The sequence below is a fragment of the Procambarus clarkii genome, chromosome 39, assembly GCF_040958095.1.
Source record: "Procambarus clarkii isolate CNS0578487 chromosome 39, FALCON_Pclarkii_2.0, whole genome shotgun sequence".
In the NCBI taxonomy this organism is placed as follows: Eukaryota; Metazoa; Arthropoda; class Malacostraca; order Decapoda; family Cambaridae; genus Procambarus; species Procambarus clarkii.
Window position 1 is genome coordinate 2553166 of NC_091188.1, and position 21607 is coordinate 2574772.

The 21607-nt window shown below is 42.2% G+C and overlaps 1 protein-coding gene across 1 annotated transcript; it reads right to left on the reverse strand.

The window, feature by feature from the left end:
* Positions 1-1239: 1239 nt before the first annotated feature.
* LOC123753532 (uncharacterized) lies at positions 1240-5367 on the reverse strand. Its single transcript, XM_045735501.2, has 6 exons — positions 5022-5367; positions 4429-4586; positions 3896-4039; positions 3532-3684; positions 2736-3118; positions 1240-1561 (listed from the first exon to the last, which is right to left on the reverse strand). The coding sequence occupies exons 1-5, from the start codon at positions 5365-5367 to the stop codon at positions 2768-2770; spliced, it is 1152 nt and encodes a 383-aa protein (XP_045591457.2). The 3' UTR covers positions 1240-1561; positions 2736-2767.
* Between the last annotated feature and the right edge of the window lie 16240 nt (positions 5368-21607).

A 21607-nucleotide genomic window follows, 5' to 3' on the forward strand; every position in this document is an offset into this window, starting at 1 on the left:
GCAACGGTAAAAGGGAGAGAGGCAACAGTAAGAGGGAGAGTAGCCACAGGGCAGCACAATGAACGCCAGAACAAACAGAACAGCGCCATCAGCAACAGGAGCAAACATCACGACCTAACAACAGGACTGCATCCCTCTGGCGGCACGAGTACTGTGTTGATGGCGCTCCAAGGGCAGCCAGGCATCAGCGTCAGTGTAAACCAGTTGTCAGAACATCAGCGTCAGTATAGACCAGTTGTCAGTGGAGTAATCACCAGGTCTGGACCGCAGACATGCTGTAAAAACCCTTGTCTCCTCAGATATTCTGGCAAATAAGGGAAATGAACCTTCCTTTCTCACCTGGTGTGTGGTGGAGCCGTCAGAGCCAGTACTAATAGGAGCAACAACATAGCAGCATCAGCAGCAGGAGCAACAGCATAAGCAACAACATAGCAGCATAAGCAGCAGGAGCAACAGCAGTTAAACAATAGCCCGGGAAGACGAGACAATACGTGTAGCTCTTATTCTGTCATTACATTTAGGTAACTACACTTAGGTAATTACACTTAGGTAATTACAGTTAGAAAATTGCACTGACGTAAATACACTTAGGTATTTACACTCGAGAGCCTTTCGGTAAATATGGTAACGAGGCCTAACGCTATAAAACGAGTTTTGGGACGAGAGTGAAGAAGAAGAACGAGTGGCGTTACCAGACAACGCTGGTGTCCTCTTAAACCGCTGGACCGCGCTCTCGCCTCTACCATTGTCCGCACTCACGCACTCACGCACTCACGCACTCACCTTTAACCATTCAGTAAAGTGAGTGAGGAAAACGAGTCACTTGAGGGCAAACCATTTTGCTGCCAACGATGCCTTGGTTCAGAGCGATAACGTCCACAGATTGACCCAAAAGCAGAGTGTGTGTGTCACAGTTGTCTACGGTGGTTATTAATTCTTCCCATGAATGAATACAGTAATTGGTCAGCAAAATCATGGAACATTGTGTCTGTAATTAATGCAGATCTGGTCAGCTTCATTTGAGTCTGCCAGTAATAAACGCAGTCCTTCGTTAGTAGTTCCATGGCGTTCTGATTAACAATTCATGAAATCCTGCTCGGTAATTACTTTTTCTAGATAATACACACCGTAAATGGGAGCTTAATTGTAGGTATAACAGGACCTGGCATATATATATATTTTTATTAAACAAATCACATGCAGTTTTACAGTAAAAAATATGCACTACAAAATAAATAGGCAGGCACTAGGGAGTAACTAAGAGGCAAATGAAGTTCAATCTATAAATACAGCTGTATCCACATGGGAGCATCGGAGTCCAGTTATTTAGAGAAACTGTGTTGTCATCAATAAGTTAGGTGCACAATGCCAGCCCTAGGAAGAGGGTTAAGGGTTAGTTGTCCATATATCATTCCTCCCTCAACGTATAGTCTCCAGTGCCTATATGAGTGTCTCTTTCAGTAGGTCGCTGCTGGGGGTGCTGTCGAGGTGGTAGGACTATCAAAGACGTGGCCAGTCCATGGACTTTTCATGACGTCCGGAGCGTCCTGAAGTTTCTGATCTGAAGGATCAAAACAAGGCGGTGAGTTAATTATATATACGTAAACCTTGAGTGAGCTGCATGTCAGTTAATCTACTTTGTTCTGAAGATCAGCTTTTGGCTCCCACATAGTACTATACGCAGTTCTTGAGTCTGTACGTCTATGAAAAGAATGCTTTGAGTCTGGCCACAGAGATAATTAATTCCCATTTTCTTTAAAATTATGAAAACGGGAATTGAACGTCAGTGGAGTGACTGGCTATTTTTTTTCACCAGCAGTGACTCGATCACTCTACACTCCTAGAGGCAAATATAAACATCATAAAGTGAAGCTCTTATCAAAATAAATAATGAATATTATAAAACGTAAAAAATACGTGTATGATCACAATTTTAGTACATCTCCGGTGGAATTCACCGAGAGCAAGAACCAAGGTAAAAGAATTGTTCGTAAATGTTAAACAAAGACGGAGATGTAACCCGAACGTTATACCCCGTTCTTGCTGTATATTCACTGAGTTTACTTTAGTCCTGGACTATTATCAGAAAGTATACTTTCTGGCTGGTCAGCAAGCTACTGTGGTGGCATTAATAACCCTCCAGAGGTTGTTATTGTTGATTTCAGGACGACGATGCTCAAGGGGTTAATATTGGCCTTGAGCAGACGATGAGTCACAATAACGTGGCTGAAAAATGTTGACCAGACTAGAAAGTGAAGGGACGACGACGTTTCGGTCCGTCCTGGACCATTCTCAAGTCGATTGTGACTTGAGAATGGTACAGGACGGACCGAAACGTCGTCGTCCCTTTACTTTCTAGTGTGTGGTCTGGTCAACATTGGCCCTAAGCTCAGCCCCAACCTTGGAAGTAATGCCGGGCGCGGAGCATTCTTTTGGGGTACTCAGCCTGTAAGCGCCCTGACGAGCCCTTAGAACATCCACTTGAGCATAACATGATTGAGTACGGAACATATCCTAACACTTACAGTAATCTTTCCTAAATAAATTCCGTCGAGTCCAAGTGGTTGTGTAAATTAGGTTAATACGAGCCGCCTCCTCGCTGCAGTAGCACATTCATGAATTATTCAGATCAGGCAAACTTACATATAAATGTTATAAATAAAAGTGACATAATGATACTAATCTGTTGGTCGTGTGAGCTATAACAGTTGGTAAGTAGTTTGTAAACTGTTTACCTCCTCATTGGCTGCTGGTGTTATCAGCGAAGTTAGTATCCCCCTCCTAGTCCATAGCCGCTTCCACCAAAGCCATAGCCGCTTCCTCCATGGTCATAGCCGCTTCCACCAAGGCCATAACTGCCTCCACCAAGGCCATAACCGCCTCCACCAAGGCCATAGCCGCCTCCATGACCCCCGCCGCCGCCATGACCGCTTTGCCCGTAGCCTCCACCACCACCGTGGCCATATTGGTCCCTATAGCCACCATGGTCGCCGTAGGAGCTCTGGTGACCCTCGTGGCCCTTGTTGGCGAAGTAGCCGTCGTGGCCAGCATAGTGGTTGTGGTACTTGCCCTTGTCGTGGTAGCCCTTGTTGTCGTGCTGGTCTTGGTGGTGTCCTCCCTGAAAGGGGACGAACAATAGCCTTCCATCAAGGGAAGAGTTTAACCCCTCACTCTACTGCTACTCCTTAAGAACAGTCTTCATCTAGATCACTGCAACGTGAACACATACAAGAATGCAGCCAAGAACACGTTTTGGAACAGTCAGACCTGGAAAGAAGCCGTTTACAAATATTTAAATATTCCCATTTTCTGTGCGTTGTTAGGTTTGGTTAGCTTAGTTTAGGTTAGGTTAGGCTAGGCTAGGTGGGTTGCATGGGCTAGGTGGGTTGCATGCATCAAAAGCACAGTGATGATTATCCATAAACTACACAGCACCGTTGTGTAGTTTATGGATAACCAACACTGTGCTTTTCACTGTGGTAAAGTTCCCAAATCAAACGTTTACAATTTAAACCATAAAAAGTGATGTACCTCGTAGTGGCCGCCATTGTAGTCGTTGCCGCTGTGGGCGCTGGAGTAGTCGTCGTAGTCGTCGTAGCTGTTGTAGTATTTGGTGTCGTCTTCGTCGTCGTAGAACTTCTTGCTGTGGTGGTACTCCTCCTTGTGATACACTTCCTTGTAGCCCTGTGGCACAGTCACCCAAGTTGATAAACACGACCACATAATTGTTCATGTTAGACCTAATTACCAAGCCCTTGTGCCCTACCCTAACCCCATATTAAACTACATTAACGACGAAAGTCCTGCCGAAGGCCCTCACGACTGTGACCTAAACTTACAGGTCACGGGGGTTATAATGCTCTACTTGAACGACCTTCATAGAGGCGCGACTGACCTTATCTTTGTGACCCTTGTTGTGGTGACCTTTGGAGCCGTCGTGGTGACCCTTCTGCCCCTTGTGACCCTTGTGAGCGCCCCCGTAGTACCTGTTCTTGTCGCCGTGGCCCCGATAGTAGTCGCCGTGGTCGTTGTGGTAGCTCTGGTAGAAGGGGGGAGCAGGAGGGAGAATGCTCACAGTGTTTACATATAGTAATGGCAGGTGGAGACAGAGCTGATGACAGGTGATGATTCGGATAATGACAGGTTATGACTGACGGAGATACAGATAATGCCAGGTGGAGATACAGAGATAATGCGAGGTAGGAGATACAGAGATAAAGTCAGGCAGTTGCTGAATTTATGAGTAATGAAGCAGAACTGTATTGTCCACCATCGATCACTGAAACCCAATATTACATGAAACTTTGTCATTTAATATTTCAGGAGTCTGTACCAATATAATATTGACAGTAATAGCTAACATAATAGTTATATTAAATAATTAACCATCACTAAGATAAAGTGAGGGTTGTATTGAGAAAGACTTACGCTATATCCGGCCTTGCCATGGTCGCCATAGTGGTTACCACTATGGCCATGGTTGGCATGGTAGCCGTCATTACCCTTGTAGCCTCCTTGGTCATAGTAGCCGCCATTGTCATGGTAGCTTCCATGATACCCGCCATGGCTCTTCACTCCTTCGTAACCTGTTTAAAACCGGTGAACGACTTAACTGGTGGTGATGCGAGAGAGAGAGAGAGAGAGAGAGAGAGAGAGAGGCAGAGAGAGAGAGAGAGGCAGAGAGACAGACAGACAGAGAGACAGAGAGACAGACAGACAGACAGACAGAGACACGCACACACACACACACAATGAAAATATTAATGGATTCTTGCACAACAGGATTAAGGACACCCAGAAACACAATCCATTTTTAGTACGCATTTCACCTACCAAAGCGGGGGGGACTAAATTAGGATTCACTTGGTTTAGTACATGTGTACGGTGTACTATTGGCGAATTTACACAGGGATTCCTCTATAAAATAGTCAACTAATCATGTACTGTGCTTTGAAGTTATACTCAGAGGATTATTTTCTAATTTATATTTATGATCTGGGACGCCAGAGCTAAAGTCGTACCTGTAGCGAAGGTGAGGAGGTCTGTAGCGGCCACAAGCGAGACCTGTTGACTTTCCGCCGGCAGGACGAGGTCCACTTCTACGGGTTCCTGTTGGAGGCCAACACTGACACCGGCCTCTGTGGGGTCCTGGAGGAGGCTAACATTGAGCTCGGCCTCTGTGGGGTCCTGGAGGAAGCTAACATTGAGCTCGGCCTCTGTGGGGTCCTGGAGGAGGCTGACACTGAGCTCGGCCTCTGTGGGGTCCTGGAGGAGGCTGACACTGAGCTCGGCCTCTGTGGGGTCCTGGAGGAGGCTAACATTGAGCTCGGCCCTCTCCTGCTGCCCCCTCGTGGAGGCCATCAGCATCGCCGCCATCAGCAGAACGCTGGCGGTCTGTACCATAAGAACGTTGCCACATTATCCTCAACACACGTTGGTGAAACATTCACATTTGAACTGAATGTATTACGGAAAAAATAAACCTAAATAAATTAAAAAAAGATACAAGCATGTCAATTTCCCGAGTGATAAGAGGCCGGAAAAATCAAAACTGTAAACATCATCTCGGTATTAAAATCCTGTAAAAAGTTATCACCAAACACCCCCAGAACGTCGAGGTGTTTACCAACCAATCTAATTTGGGTCATAGCAGCGGCGAGGGTCCTTCAGAGGAGGCCGTGTGGGAGTGCCAGGAGCGGGACTCAAGTGCAGTCACCTGGTGGTGGCTGGTGCTTATATACTGGGCCCTCAAGGCCCCCTGCTGGCCCTTGTGGGCCAGCAGGTGGCTCTCTCTGGATCGTGTCTCGTAGATGATCATCTGGTCGGTGCATATGTTTAACATATGCACCAATATGACCAATATGACACAAATGCAGGGTATCCAGTAGATCTGGAACTTTACCTAGCCTAGCCTAGCCAGACCTAATCTAGCCTAACGTAACCTACCCTAGCCTAACCATTCGCCTTGTGACTGCTAAATAGATACATCAACTTTCCTTTGTGTCACACACAACAGTGGACCCAATTCTCTGTATAAAACCAACCAACACTAAAGGAAAGTTAGGTTTATTATTTGGTCCTATTGTTCCAGACGTATAGTTATAGCACATGTACTCATGAGTACAAATACGGATCTAAATACAATCATCTTCAACACCAATATGTGTTTCGTGCAATAGTAGTATAGTCTCTATCAGTGGGAAATGAATTAAGATTAATTTCTATTTTAATTAATTTCTTAATTAATTAAGATCACATTGCAAGGCGTCGTGGGTATTATCTTCATAAAACAGTAAATCTTTCATTTCACATCAGATAACCGTGATTTGATTTGACTCTGGAGGCGGCTAGTTTATTGTGCGCCCCACATTAATCCTGTGAGCGTTAGTGCATAAGGATTACAGAGGGCACAAAAGGTCTTTATCAGACCTCAATGGAGATTATTACATTAACAATTTCATCTATCCTTCACACCATATAATTACAATGTCTGCTAGTTATGGAGAATGTTCTATTTCAAGAGTTTTATATTTACAATTGCTCGAGCAATGGAGATATTACAGAGTGATAGAGGAGCTGCTGTTTGCTATTATTAGTCTTCACTACTTGTCTCTTAATCTCATATGTCGTTTATCTACTGGAAGTGAAATATGGATACAGTGCAAGGATTTCAGGTGAGACGTTTCTCGCCCGGGCTAAGAAAGTTCTCCAGGGCGGGGCTGAGTGGAGACAGTTCCCAGTCAACACAATACTGGAGACGAATCAATTATCTGTAGTCCAGTTGACGGGTTGCGTGAGTCCACCAGACACAATGATGGTGGTGTGGCAGAGACCAACGCGTCTGGTTATGCGTCACTGAACTGTCTTTTTTAGCATTTTGTTTAAGTCCAAATGTTAAAAAACACCTGAAGCACAGTAATGGAGTGAGATGTTATTGTTATGTTTCTTTTGGTGACCCAGATATTCAGTCTTTGCGTTCTGCTAAAGTGTCTATAATGATATATTTATTATTTTATCTAAATTATCTCATCAATGATATATTTATTATTTTATCTAAATTATCTCATCAAATTGAATTGCAGGAGTCTTCTTCAGTTACCTATTATAAGAGAATTTAATACATTAATATATGATATATGTATACCTTTACTAATATTCTTCATCATATTATGTCATTTGTATTGAAGTAAATTTAATAATATTTATGTATTAAATTCTGTATTATGTATTATGTATATTATTAAATCTACTTCAATACAAATGACATAATATGATGAAGAATATTAGTAAAGGTATATATACCATTTATTAATGTTTATGTATTTATTATTTTTATTGATTTATTAATAAAGAGATTTTTAGTAAAACTATAGTATATGAGCGCTGAATGCTGTCTGTGATTGGTGTTTGTTGTTCGAATGGCCAATTGTTGTTGTTGTTAAAGATTCGCTACCCGGAACAAAAAGTTCCAAGTAGCACGGGCTATGGTGAGCCCGTGAATTTATTTTGAGTAATTACATGTCTGAGGTCATTGAGGCTTCCCCGGTGAAGATACCACAAGTCAGATATATGCATATATGAGTAAATAACAGCAATCAAGGCAGAGCACATATATCTACATATATCCATATAGCTACATAGTACCGGACTTTAGAGAATATTCATGCCTTTTAGATGCTTTTATATTTGTGTATATTGTATAAGGCAATTGAAATTAAATTTATTGTCAACGTGAACTTTCTTAAGGAAGTTCCCTGCAACTCTGTTCTCAGTTTGGGTGTTATTTATTACTAGTTCAGTTTGATTGGTTGATTTATTTCGGATTGTTATTCGTTTTTTTTTGTGTTGTGTGAGTTTGTTTGTGTTCTGGCATCCATGTTTTTTTTGTTTGTTTTAGTTTAGTATTTACTGTGAAAGTTATATTAAATGTTTCAGCATTTGAGAAAATAGTGCTTGTGTCATCAGCAAAGAGTATTGGGTTAAGGTGTAGTGTGGCATTTTTTTTTATAATTTCTGCAAATACAGAAAAGGAGTGGGCCAGGTAAACTACCCTGAGGAACGCCAGTATTAACTGACAACGTCTGAAAACGTGTCGTTCACGATAACACACTGAGGACTGACGCCGAGGAAATATTTATATCCATCTTTTACTAATTATCTCACCTGTGTTTCTCATGGCAACCCAACTCGTCCTCCTAACAGAACCCTGGATAAATCCATATTAAATAATGCCTATTACATGTAAAAATCATAATAGTACCCCAAAGTATGCTATTTTAAATGAACAAATCCACAAGGGCCGTGACGAGGATTCGAACCTGCGTCCGGGAGCATCCCAGACGCTGCCTAAATCGACTGAAGCATCACGCAATTGTGATTTCTGTGTGTATGTTATTTTCTCGGGTGTTAACAACTGACAGCCTCACCAAAATAGTAGACTCAGGACTCTAGTGATAATCTTAAAGAAACATAAAAGTCAACAATAGAAGCAGAGGGGCTATTAACAGTAAATATTGCGCAATGAAGCCAGGTATATTAACTGCTAGTGACCGTCTGACGGGATACGGGTTAGAGGCTTGGGGCCACTAAACCAGCCATGGAACAATAACAAAGTTAGTAAAGGTGGTTCAGCTCTAACTTAATCCAGCTTTCGTATATTGCCTCACTATCTTTATTAACTTTCCTATCACAATCAGAGAGTAAAAGCAGGCGATTCATTTATCAGTAGTAGATACATTACCCAGTGGTGGATACATCAACTTGTGTGGGAATACAATCAACTGATATCCAGCAGGATATCAGTTTTCGTTTCATCCTCCAAAAATACATTGGAGCTAAGAAGAGATTTATGTAACTGGCCAACAGCCATATATTTTATTTAATGTCAGGGAGGAGCGGTTATCCGCGAGGCAACGCCCCCGGAAGCAGGCTGGTGCAGCTTCCATGTCTCACCTCGTTATCCACAAATTATTGGGAGTTGGAATGATACTAGAAGGTTTTGATTAGAGCGCTGCGAAGGTGTATAATTTACGCATTTGTTAGCTCACTTTTATGGCAAGACTTATGCGTGGGAGGATTGTGAGAGGTGGTTTGTAGAGCACAGCCACTCACGCTGCCTTCAACTGGTGATCAGAGTCAATACAAGCACTCACGCCATTGATTGAGATTGATTGTGATTGCAATCAGGCGTGATTGATTCAAGCCTTCATTGCACGAGGAGTTAAGAAAAAAATACAATAATTAAGCAGGCGAGGAGTCACAATAACGTGGCTGAAGTATGTTGACCAGACCACACACTAGAAGTTGAAGGGACGACGACGTTTCGGTCCGTCCTGAACCATTCTCAAGTCGATTGTGTCGACTCAAGTCGATTCACAATCGACTTGAGAATGGTCCAGGACGGACCGAAACGTCGTCGTCCCTTCAACTTCTAGTGTGTGGTCTGATCTACAATAATTAATTTTTTCCGTAGTGGGTAATTTAGGCTGTATCTAATCAGGTCATATTATCTCTTCAAGTAAGACTGCTGGGATAATTAAACCACCAAGAACATAATAAAAACATTGGAAAAATGCACAATTAAACCCTGCCTTTGCCAAGGTAAACGGCACAAAATGTGAGGTAAAATTTATTACAAACAGATTAATAGGACTTGGGAAACATATTTATAACACCTGTTATAAAGCCCAACTCTAGCTCCAGTAGGAGCCCGTTAAGCCAGTCACTGTAAGGTCATCATTTCTAGTAACTTGTAAAAAAATAGTAGTTTAAGAATTACCATGAGCCTTAAGGGGATTAGAGAAACGCTCTCTGTTTGCTAACAGATGTCTGAAGTCGTCTGCTCCTGTATCCACCTGTGTAAAAAAAAGGCAATTGCAACACACTTCTAACCACAAAGCGATCCATGAAGTGGCTATGGATCATTAAATCTGAAACAAGTCGTATGTTGTGGTTTATCGTTCTCCTTACTACCTTGAATCTTGAATGTATTTTGTGCACAGGCCGTATTCCAGCCCGTTCTCCAAAGAAACACCTAAAGTCCATTCCATCCACCTGCCAAGCCTCCTGTTCATGACTGAAAACAAAATCTTACTGAAGCGACCATACGGGTCATACATACTCATCCTCCGCCCAGGTAAACCAGAAACGAGCATCACTTAGTGGGCCAGCCAGAGGCTTAGGGCCCGCGCAGGATTATCCCTGCTAAAAAGAAAAAAAAAAAAAAAAAAAAAATGACTGAAAAATGGTTTACACACGACTCACAACTGCTGACGTTCGAACATATCCGGAACAAGTGCTTCACTGACGAATTTTGTTCGAACCACCACACTGTTAACACAGCCCGTCCTCCAAAGAAAGATCCGAAAGTGATTCCATCCACCCACCAAACCCCCTGTTTATGAATGAAAAGCGGTTTACACACGACTCACAACTGCTGACGTTCGAACACTTCCGGAACAAGTGCTTCACTGACGAATTTTAATCGGACCACCACGCTGTTAATGCTTCACCCACGTACTACAAATACAAATAATCACCAACAGAACCTCTTAACCAAACCTAAACTACGCCTAACTGTACAATGAATTTTAGTGTATATTAATATTAATTTATATATGAAAACTAATCTATTTTTATTACACATTATGAACAAGTTGATAAATGCGTCTGGGGAGGACGACCGCTGCTGTAACGAGCCTGGCCTGAGGACATCTTCGGTGTGTAATAATCGGCATTAGCAGTTCCTGCAAGGTTGACATTTATTTCTACAAAAATGCAAAGAAAACGTGAAAAGTTTGTTCTGGTAAGCAATAGATTTCTAGCTGTTGTTGTTGTTATAGATTCAGCTACTCGGAACAAGCTCCAAGTAGCACGGGCTATGGTGAGCCCGTTCTAGCGTTGTATCTCCGTTCATGTTCACTGGTTGTCAAGACTTGGTCGTGTGCCACGATAATCTCTGGCCTCGCAAATACTACAGGTTCCATATTATAATATATGAATAGTTATATAATACGCTGTAAGAGAGTAAGGTAAGGTAATTAGCAGGAGAAACATTAACCATTACGACTATATAGCACTTGGAAAGGATGTGAGGTAAAGGATAGGATCGAAGGAAGGAAGGAATGGTGCCCAACCACTTGGACGGTCGGGGATTAAACGCCGACCTGCATGAAGCGAGACCGTCGCTCTACCGTCCAGCCCAAGTGGTTGGGCACTTCTATGTTGAACATTAAAAAATAAAAAGAGTATTTTTATGCACCACGTAAAGTTAAAAGTTTTTATTTATGCAATTTTATATTTTTACTTTATTTTACAAGAGTAAAACATCGTCATATTATTGTCTATTACATTACATAGGTTACAGGTGTTGTTACATACGGTCGAGATGTTACAGGTGTTATTAATAGGAAGATCTCAAGAAGTATCCTTACAGGTGTTCTCATTAATAAGGTTAATTAAACGTCGCATTAATGCCCACATTTCTTGTCCGTTTAAATGAAATAATCTGCATCTACGTTCCGGGCTCCAAAAAGAAGCTCTCTGTTGTATTAAAAAATTAATTTTTCAATCCAATTTGAGGATTTTTTATCGTACAGCATAAACAAGTTTTGACATTTGAAAAGTTTTCAGATTCAGTCAATGAAATCTAATGCTATATTCCCTTCAGGCAAATTACTTTTAGTACCAAACGTTCCTCAGCATTAAAATTCTCTAAGCAATTCTAGTTCATCATTGACAAATTCTTATAACTCCTGCAAACATTCTATCTTTCGTTGTTATCACTTATTATAACTCTTTCGAGCACATACTAAAATTATTGTTGTATATTTGTTATCCGTTGCATTCTTAATTCTATTTAGCCATACTATTTTGTAAATTATTTTGTGATTTAAAAGTTAAATATACTGCGGGTTTCTGTTCGTATGTTAGTGGAGCATACTATTGTCTGCAAGACCCAGTGGAACACTGGAGCCCTCGTGGAACACTCCAGCATTGGTGGAACACGCACGGGCCAGAAAAGTACCATTGTAAGCAGTTCTAGGCGTTGGTAATTGTCCTGGGGGGGGATTAAAATGACGAGAGATGACGTCCAATCCATTTAAGATTAAACTTAATTGAATAGACTTCATTCAATAATCTTAATTTAATAAAATCGGGAGTAAAATCATAACGAAAAATATTTTAAACATATCTTGAAATACAGTTTCATAAGTACGTAAAGTGAAGCCCTCCCTAAGGACTGGCGACTTTGCCAACAAACTTCACAGGGAAAGAAGGATTATAGACAAGGACCGACCTGCAGGTTTTCCCTTTGTGTGTCTCTCTCTGTCTCTCACTCACTCTCTCTCTCTCCCTCTCGCCTTTACTTCATGTAACAAGTTTATCAAAGTGGGTTGTTAAAGCAGGAACTGGTGAAGAGGAAGGTGGTCTTAGGAGAGGCGGTGCAAGAGGAAGGCGCGTATATGCACCACACTGAGGTACCCTGGGTGAGAGTTACTCAGGGGAAAAGAGAAACAAAGCCACAGCGGTGTCAGACAAAATGTATATGCCGTAGAAGAGACAGGGGAAAAAAAGAGACAGTATTGAAGGACAGAGTCAGGGCAATAGTGTAGTAAGGTTACCTGAAGAAGGTCACTGCTGCCGACAGAACAGTGACGTGTAGTGCAGCAGTGAGGGCATTGATGTTACATCCGGCTCGTCCTGAATTTCATTCTCAGGCAGGTCGAAACGTCTGGGCACGTTTTCTCAAACCTGCTGAGAAAGTTAAAAGTCCCCGTTTAACATGATACTGAGTGGTGTAAATTGAAAATAATTCTCCATTTACAATTTACAAATACTAAAGAGAAACATTATAGAAGACTTGAAACATAGCAAAAAATTGCAGAAAATCAACAGGTTGCACCAAATTTGAGAGATAACTAAAATATACCAATTGAACACGACCCCAACATTTCACATTAACAAATTCAGGGAGAAACTGTCAGAATCAAAATTGATGACACAACTCGTGTAACAGGAAACTGATCTCAACAGGATCTAAACAACTTGTTAACAAGCCATCTCTCTGTGAAAGTAATTCCTTAATAATATTTTCTGGATGGATGATTTCATTCAGGGAGCCGGATATCGTTCTCTTGTGAATTATTTCCTGAAGTGCAGATGTGGACACGAGGCTAGGAAAAGAGGATTGAATATTTCCTCATGTCCCATTTAAGCTTATCAAGGTCAGCATTTGGTATGACTCTTAGTTCACATCCATACAAGCTGAGATATTGATCAATGCTTGTAACAATTTTTTTTAACAGTAATTGCAATTTTAACCACTTAAGATAATCAAAAGGAATCATAATGACACTTGTTCTAATCTTCAGTCTGGTGCCATATCTCTGAACTTGTGTGTTTTTAGTATTTGTGCCTGCAGGATCGAGATGTTAGCTCTTGGAACCCTGCCTTTCGAAGCACTGGTTGTCTAATGCGCTGACACCCGAGATGTTTTTCCACTATCATATCTAATACATATTTTTCTCTCTCATACATACACACATCCCCAGGAAGCAGCCCATAGCAGCTGTCCTATTCATAGATACATATTTACTGTTAGGTGAACAGACGCATCCGGTGTGAGTGTGTACTCACCTATTTGTGCTTGCGGGGGTTGAGCTTTGGCTCTTTGGTCCCGCCTCTCAACTGTCAAGTGTGTGTGTGTGTGTGTGTGTGTGTGTGTGTGTGTGTGTGTGTGTGTGTGTGTGTGTGTGTGTGTGTGTGTGTGTGTGTGTGTGTGTGTGTACTCACCTAGTTGTACTCACCTAGTTGTGCTTGCGGGGGTTGAGCTCTGGCTCTTTGGTCCCGCCTTTCAACCGTCAATCAACAGGTGTACAGGTTCCTGAGCCTATTGGGCTCTATCATATCTACACTTGAAACTGTGTATGGAGTCAGCCTCCACCACATCGCTTCCTCTGTGTGTGTGTGTGTGTGTGTGTGTGTGTGTGTGTGTGTGTGTGTGTGTGTGTGTGTGTGTGTGTGTGTGTGTGTGTGTGTGTGTGTTGACTATTTGTGCCTGCAGGATCGAGCAGTTAGTTCTCGCGCAGAGTAAATCCAGGTGCCAATGGTGGAATTGAAGACGTCAGTTATTGTCGCTCCAAATGTGATCACTGCAAGGTTGACTTTTCCTGTTTTTATGTCAATACAATCGTAACACCTGAGAGTCTGAGATTAGAGCTGCCTTCCAGAGTTGAATAATTTGGCCAATATGATAAAATCTCTGGAGCCGGACGATGGGGGTTTTTCCTCTCCACCCGGCTGTGAATTCTCTGTGTAATGTATTCGGAGGTTTTGAAGTATACCTAAGGTTGCTTTAGGCAGACAGCGTGGCATTCTAATCGTTTCAGATACCATATACTGTAAGTTTGTATTTCCGTAAGCCAGTGCATTATATGGTGGCTGATTGACAGCTTAAACTCTATCCCAAAGTGTTTACACATTTACACACACACACATATATATATATATATATATGCACACACACACACAAAAGAATTGGCAGGGTGGACAAAGACAAACTCTTTAACACGGGTTTACCACGAACAAGGGGACACAGGTAGAAACTTAGTACCCAAATGAGCCACAAAGACATTAGAAAGAATTTTTCAGTGTCAAAGTAGTTAACAAATGGAATGCATTAGGCAGTGATGTGTTGGAGGTTGACTCCATACACAGTTTCAAATGTAGATATGATAGAGCCCAGTAGGCTCAGGAACCTGTACACCAGCTGATTGACAGTTGAGAGGCGGGACCCAAGAGCCTTAGCACAACCCCTGCAAGCACAACTAGGGGAGTACACACACACACACCTCGGAAGCCGAAGTTATAACATGACACATATTGTTGTTGTTGTTGTTAAAGATTCGCTACCTGGAACAAAGTTCCAAGTAGCACGGGCTATGGTGAGCCCGTAGACACGTATTGAAGCCAAGAGTGTTGTCAAAAGCGGTATTTTGGTCCCGTTGCTCCTTTACCATTAATGCAAGCAGAGACTTCCAGGTCACGAAAGTCTATTTTGTATGTGTCATTCTTGCATGATAAGTCTTACTTCAAGCTTCAGTAAGACTTGATATAATCATATACTGGGGTGATAATAATGGGGTATTGAACCCTTTAATTGGTATTATATTCGATTTTAATTAAGCATTTAGGTCTGTAATTGGCATTGTAATCGATTTAAGTAGTGTACTAAAGTATATGAATTGTAGACAAAGCTATATCATTAATATACTGAGCATTATGTATAGTATACTGAGCATTGTGTATGACATAACGAGCAGAATAAATTTTACGTGTATACTGAATAATTGAAAGGATATACTTAGCGATACGCATACTTGAATATAATATGGATATGGTAAATTAATCGAGATACACTGAGCGAAATACATGATATACTTAGTATAATGATACGCCTACTTAACGATACAAAACGTATATATAACGATAGAAATGGCAAATTTAGCGATATCAATGGCATACTGAGATATATAATTTGAATACTAAATGATAGCAAGGGTATACGTGAGTATACCCACGTGAGTATACTAAACTCTAGAAAGGATATACTCAGCGACATGAACGTTGTAATTAAACAGTGACAAGGACTATTGAGTGATGTTGACCAGACCACATACTAGAAAGTGAAGGGACGACGACGTTTCGGTCCGTCCTGGACCATTCTCAAGTCGATTCAAGTCGAATCGACTTGAGAATGGTCCAGGACGGACCGAAACGTCGTCGTCCTTTCACTTTCTAGCGTGTGGTCTGGCCAACATACTTCAGCCACGTTATTCTGACTCATCGCCTGACTATTGAACGATATATAAGGTATGCTGAGAAATTTCAATATATATACTCTGATACTCTGTAATCAAGAAATTCCTCGGTTGCCATCAAAGCAAGACAAGTGCTGAGAAATTTCAATATATATACTCTGATAAACTGTAATCAAGAAATTCCTCGGTTGCCATCAAAGCAAGACAAATGCTGAGAAATTTCAATATATATACTCTGATAAACTGTAATCAAGAAATTCCTCGGTTGCCATCAAAGCAAGACAAGTGATCCTTGATTACATGATACATTACAAAATTACTTGGTTTTCGTTCCTGATTTTTTTTAGTTTATTTTACGGAAGAAGATTTTTTTGTATTTAATTCTGACATACTGCTGAGTATGCGGGGTGTGAGGCACTCTATAGACACCTGTGGGAGGGTGTGAGGCACTCTATAGACACCTGTGGGAGGGTGTGAGGCACTCTATAGACACCTGTGGGAGGGTGTGAGGCACTCTATAGACACCTGTGGGAGGGTGTGAGGCACTCTATAGACACCTGTGGGAGGGTGTGAGGCACTCTATAGACACCTGTGGGAGGGTGTGCGGCACTCTATAGACACCTGTGGGAGGGTGTGAGGCACTCTATAGACACCTGTGGGAGGGTGTGAGGCACTCTATAGACACCTGTGGGAGGGTGTGAGGCACTCTATAGACACCTGTGGGAGGGTGTGAGGCACTATATAGACACCTGTGGGAGGGTGTGAGGCACTCTACAGACACCTGTGGGAGGGTGGGAGGCACTCTATAGACACCTGTGGGAGGGTGTGAGGCACTCTATAGACACCTGTGGGAGGGTGTGAGGCACTCTATAGACACCTGTGGGAGGGTGTGAGGCACTCTATAGACACCTGTGGGAGATATATGCAACAAATGAGTTGTAGAGTGTTGTTGCATTGGGGAAATAAGCCTCGAACTGCAACCACATCTATTAAATATGTACCTTGTATACAATGACATAAACAATAGACTCCCAATAATGTGGGTTTGATGTCTAATTCTCAACTACGGTATAATGACTTAATGTCTTAAAAAACACACGAAAACTATTACATTTTCTGCAATATTTGTTGTCGGTATTTTTGCGAGTACTGTAACTCCAGTAAATATCTAATTATGAGAACCATTAACAATATTATTAACATGTTATTTATGTATTTTCTAACTTAGTTTTTACGACTCAAAATTCACGTTGACGGATAAACAAGATTAAGTGAGCACTTTGTCCAATTTCTGCGAGAGAAAGTGTCCTGTTGAGTTAAATCTAGGGCTTAATATTCCTTTCTTATGAAGTGTCAGCAGTAATATGCATCGGAGATGGTTCCTGCAATTGTTGAGTGCATTTTACAGACTCCAGGGGCCAGCTTCACGAAGCAATTACGCCAGCACTTACGAACCTGTCCATCTTTTCTCAATCTTTGACGGCTTTGTTTACATTTATTAAACAGTTAATGAGCTCCGAAGCCCCGGGAGGCTGTTTATAACAATAACAACAGTTGATTAGAAAGTTTTCATGCTTGTAAACTGTTTAATAAGTGTAACCAAAGCCGTCAAAGATTAAGGAAAGATGTACACGTTCGTAAGTACTTGCGTAACTGCTTCTTGAATCTGGCCCCCAGGAGATATCACACGGAGGTGTGAAGCAGCGTAGTAATAGTCTCATAACTAAAGGCAAAAGCAAGATTAGTTTCATTTCCCAGGAGCCGATGTTTGCCTGACTCACACTTCACCGGGTGATGTTTGCTCCGTGTAATTAATGTTTATTTCTCCGTGGCTTGGTTATAAAGACAACGGTGCCCGAGTTTTCTGTTCCCTCGAGGCACCTGGAAGAGGCACAGAGCGGAGGACGTCTGTGCCCATGGCTGGAATCAAGAGGGGATAATAAACTTCATGGCTCCCTGGGTACCTTCTGAGGTCTCATGAAAAGATTAATGCGCCAGTAGCGTCTCAAACCAACCCAAGCATCGCATAAAGTCAATCTGCCAAGAACACCAGATGGATGATTAAAGTGGTTTTCGTGAACATTATGCCTCCAGTAATTTCCTCGCTGCAGTTGTATGTACCCAAACATTACACTTGCCTCTGTGACTCAGGGAAAAACTTCCGCTCTTTCAGGCTGCTGCTTCCTCTAAGTATTTTTAGGGAAACATACGAACTTGCCTCTTGGCTTGTGTTTGCTCAGGGTTGGTGTGTACCTGGCAGGCCAGCAGGACGCCTCTGCCACGGGAGCTCTTCCTGATGGCAGGTGTTTGCTTCTACTTGCGCGGGAAGGAACTTGTCCCTTCTACCGGCAGGAAGAATCTGTTTCTGTTTCTAGAGAAAGGAACGTGCTTCTGCTGCCGTAGGAAGGAGTCGACGTCTCTTGCTGGCAGGAAGAGCCATCTTCGGCTGCCGGCGGGAGGAATCTAATCCTGTACATACAAAAGTTATCGTTCTAAGAACCCCAACAAGATATTCCTGGCAATTGGCACGAGATCTCTGTACACTCTAGTTCTTTAATTCTTTTTTGTCGTCGAAGTAGACAACTTGTAAGATGAGCAGTGAACTCAGGCCTGTGAGAAGTAAGGCTCTCCTATTTGTCTATCATCTTCCCTGGCAAGAAGTTCTTGCAATGTAGTTGGCACTAAACGTGCAATGTGGGTGGCACCAAGATTGCATTGCAGCTGGCACTTTGCATTTGTTACGTATATATATTCAAGAAAATACACGTGTATATGTGAACAAATAATATTTATTATTAATTATTATAAGTATCGTGAGCGATACTTATAATACTTTAACTTTATAATACTTTATAATACTTTATAAAACTTTAACTTTAGGAGATAAACGACGAGCAGTTTTAAACGAGTAAATGTATTTTGCTGCAGATTTTGCCACGCATAAATGAAGTAGGTCAATTAAATAACGACAATTGTTCTATTAATTTCCTAACTGGTTCACGGTGTAAAAAAAAAACAGAGCTTCAAGTTTTTGTAAAAGCAATTAAGCAATACAGGTATGAATCCCTGAACACTCAAGTTCTTTCAATTCCTTCGTTAGTATTAGAAAAAAGTACAAATTGTAGCTGCAAATCTCATTAAAAATACTGAATACCAAAATTCGAGAGAAATTAGGGACCTGGGGGGAGGGGGGGTACCACTATAGTCTACTTCAGCAGGGACCTGGAGGAGGAGGCCACGACTATAGTCTACTTCAGCAGGGACCTGGAGGAGGCCACTACTATAGTCTACTTCAGCAGGGACCTGGAGGAGGGGGCCACCACTATAGTCTACTTCAGCAGGGACCTGGAGGAGGGGGCCACCACTATAGTCTACTTCAGCAGGGACCTGGAGGAGGAGGCCACCACTATAGTCTACTTCAGCAGGGACCTGGAGGAGGCCACCACTATAGTCTACTTCAGCAGGGACCTGGAGGGGGCCACCACTATAGTCTACTTCAGCAGGGACCTGGAGGAGGCCACCACTATAGTCTACTTCAGCAGGGACCTGGAGGGGGCCACCACTATAATCTACTTCAGCAGGGACCTGGAGGCCACCACTATAGTCTACTTCAGCAGGGACCTGGAGGCCACCACTATAGTCTACTTCAGCAGGGACCTGGAGGGGGCCACCACTATAGTCTACTTCAGCAGGGACCTGGAGGAGGCCACCACTATAGTCTACTTCAGCAGGGACCTGGAGGAGGCCACCACTATAATCTACTTCAGCAGGGACCTGGAGGAGGCCACTACTATAGTCTACTTCAGCAGGGACCTGGAGGAGGCCACCACTATAGCCTACTTCAGCAGGGACCTGGAGGAGGCCACCACTATAGTCTACTTCAGCAGGGACCTGGAGGGGGCCACCACTATAGTCTACTTCAGCAGGGACCTGGAGGAGGCCACCACTATAGTCTACTTCAGCAGGGACCTGGAGGAGGCCACCACTATAGCCTACTTCAGCAGGGACCTGGAGGGGGCCACCACTATAGTCTACTTCAGCAGGGACCTGGAGGAGGACACCACTATAGTCTACTTCAGCAGGGACCTGGAGGGGGCCACCACTATAGTCTACTTCAGCAGGGACCTGGAGGAGGACACCACTATAGTCTACTTCAGCAGGGACCTGGAGGAGGACACCACTATAGTCTACTTCAGCAGGGACCTGGAGGAGGACACCACTATAGCCTACTTCAGCAGGGACCTGGAGGGGGCCACCACTATAGTCTACTTCAGCAGGGACCTGGAGGAGGACACCACTATAGTCTACTTCAGCAGGGACCTGGAGGAGGACACCACTATAGTCTACTTCAGCAGGGACCTGGAGGGGGCCACCACTATAGTCTACTTCAGCAGGGACCTGGAGGAGGCCACCACTATAGTCTACTTCAGCAGGGACCTGGAGGAGGCCAACATAATTTTTTGCTCTGATCACTGCAGGACATTATCACTGTGGACATTATCACTGCTGGTCATTACCAACATTATTGCAATTGCTGACCTAGAATTCATTTATTTTATTCATATCTGATTAAATCTATAAGCTGCTATACAACTCCTGCGACCAGTTAATATCACTGTAACTACAGGTGAGATCTGATCACTGTAAGACCTCTTGTGGCCAGTTATTATCACTGTAACTCAAGGTGAGGAATGACCATTAAAGACGACAGCTTTTCCCATCTCTCAAACAACTTATCGAAACTGGAAAGCAAAATAAACAAGAGAGTTTCTTAATTACTTTTTCCTTATTGTTTGTTCTTGAACCAGAATCCACAACTATGAAGAAGGAAATTACTTAAGTTTAAGACAGTGATGACAAACTATTTTGATTGAAAAAAATAAAAATAAATAAGAAGAGGAGGGAAGGATGGAATTTTCAGGAGAAACTGCCAAGCCATTACGACTATATAGCACTTGGAAGCGGTCAGGATAAGGATTTGGGATGGGACGGGGGGAAAGGAATGGTGTCCAAAAACTTGGACAGTCGGGGATTGAACCCCCGACCTGCATGAAGCGAGACCGTCGCTCTGCCCCCCAGCCCAAGTGGTTGAATCAGAAGAGGAATTATTATTATGAACTCTGTAACGAGAGCAATTATATTTACACACAGAAAATAATAAATAAATATAGCTGAATGGAAAAAGATAGATTACAGATGATCTATTGATCGTGATACAGTTATCTGATATAGAATAAATAGCTGCGTGTCTACTTTAAATTCGAGTAATAAAGAGTAGTAAAGTGTCAGGATAGACACTTACGTATCCACTTACGAGATGTGTCGGTATCTTCTAAACGGCTTACGAGCTGTGAAGTGCTACGTAGTCGTCTTCAACACATGGTTATTATTACCATCAAACACCTTCTCCACTCATTACAGTGTTCTTAAACTCATCAACGATGGTCTGTATTCATTAATGATTACTTTCACAAGTCGAAGAGCGCCCGCTTTCATAAAGGATCACTTGCTTAACACTAATAAGGCATATCCAACTGTCGCAAATGCAAACTCAACTTCATATAATTTACACTTTATTGGCCTGAAAATTGTACACTTAATGTCATGTCTGTTTAAAATGATTTCCTGATCTCAAGCCCGAGATATATATATATATATATATATATATATATATATATATATATATATATATATATATATATATATATATATATATATATATATATATATATATATATATATATTTCAGTGCTACACAAGCAGGAGGAGCTGCCAATCACCGGGAA

Coding starts and splice junctions, on each gene's coding strand:
- LOC123753532 (XM_045735501.2), bottom strand. CDS start 5,367: ATGCTGATGGCCTCCACGAGGGGGCAGCAGGAGAGGGCCGAGCTCAAT. Junction 4,587..5,021: donor CCTCCTCACCTTCGCTACAG/GTACGACTTTAG, acceptor GGTTTTAAACAG/GTTACGAAGGAGTGAAGAGC. Junction 4,040..4,428: donor ATGGCAAGGCCGGATATAGC/GTAAGTCTTTCT, acceptor CCCTTCTACCAG/AGCTACCACAACGACCACGG.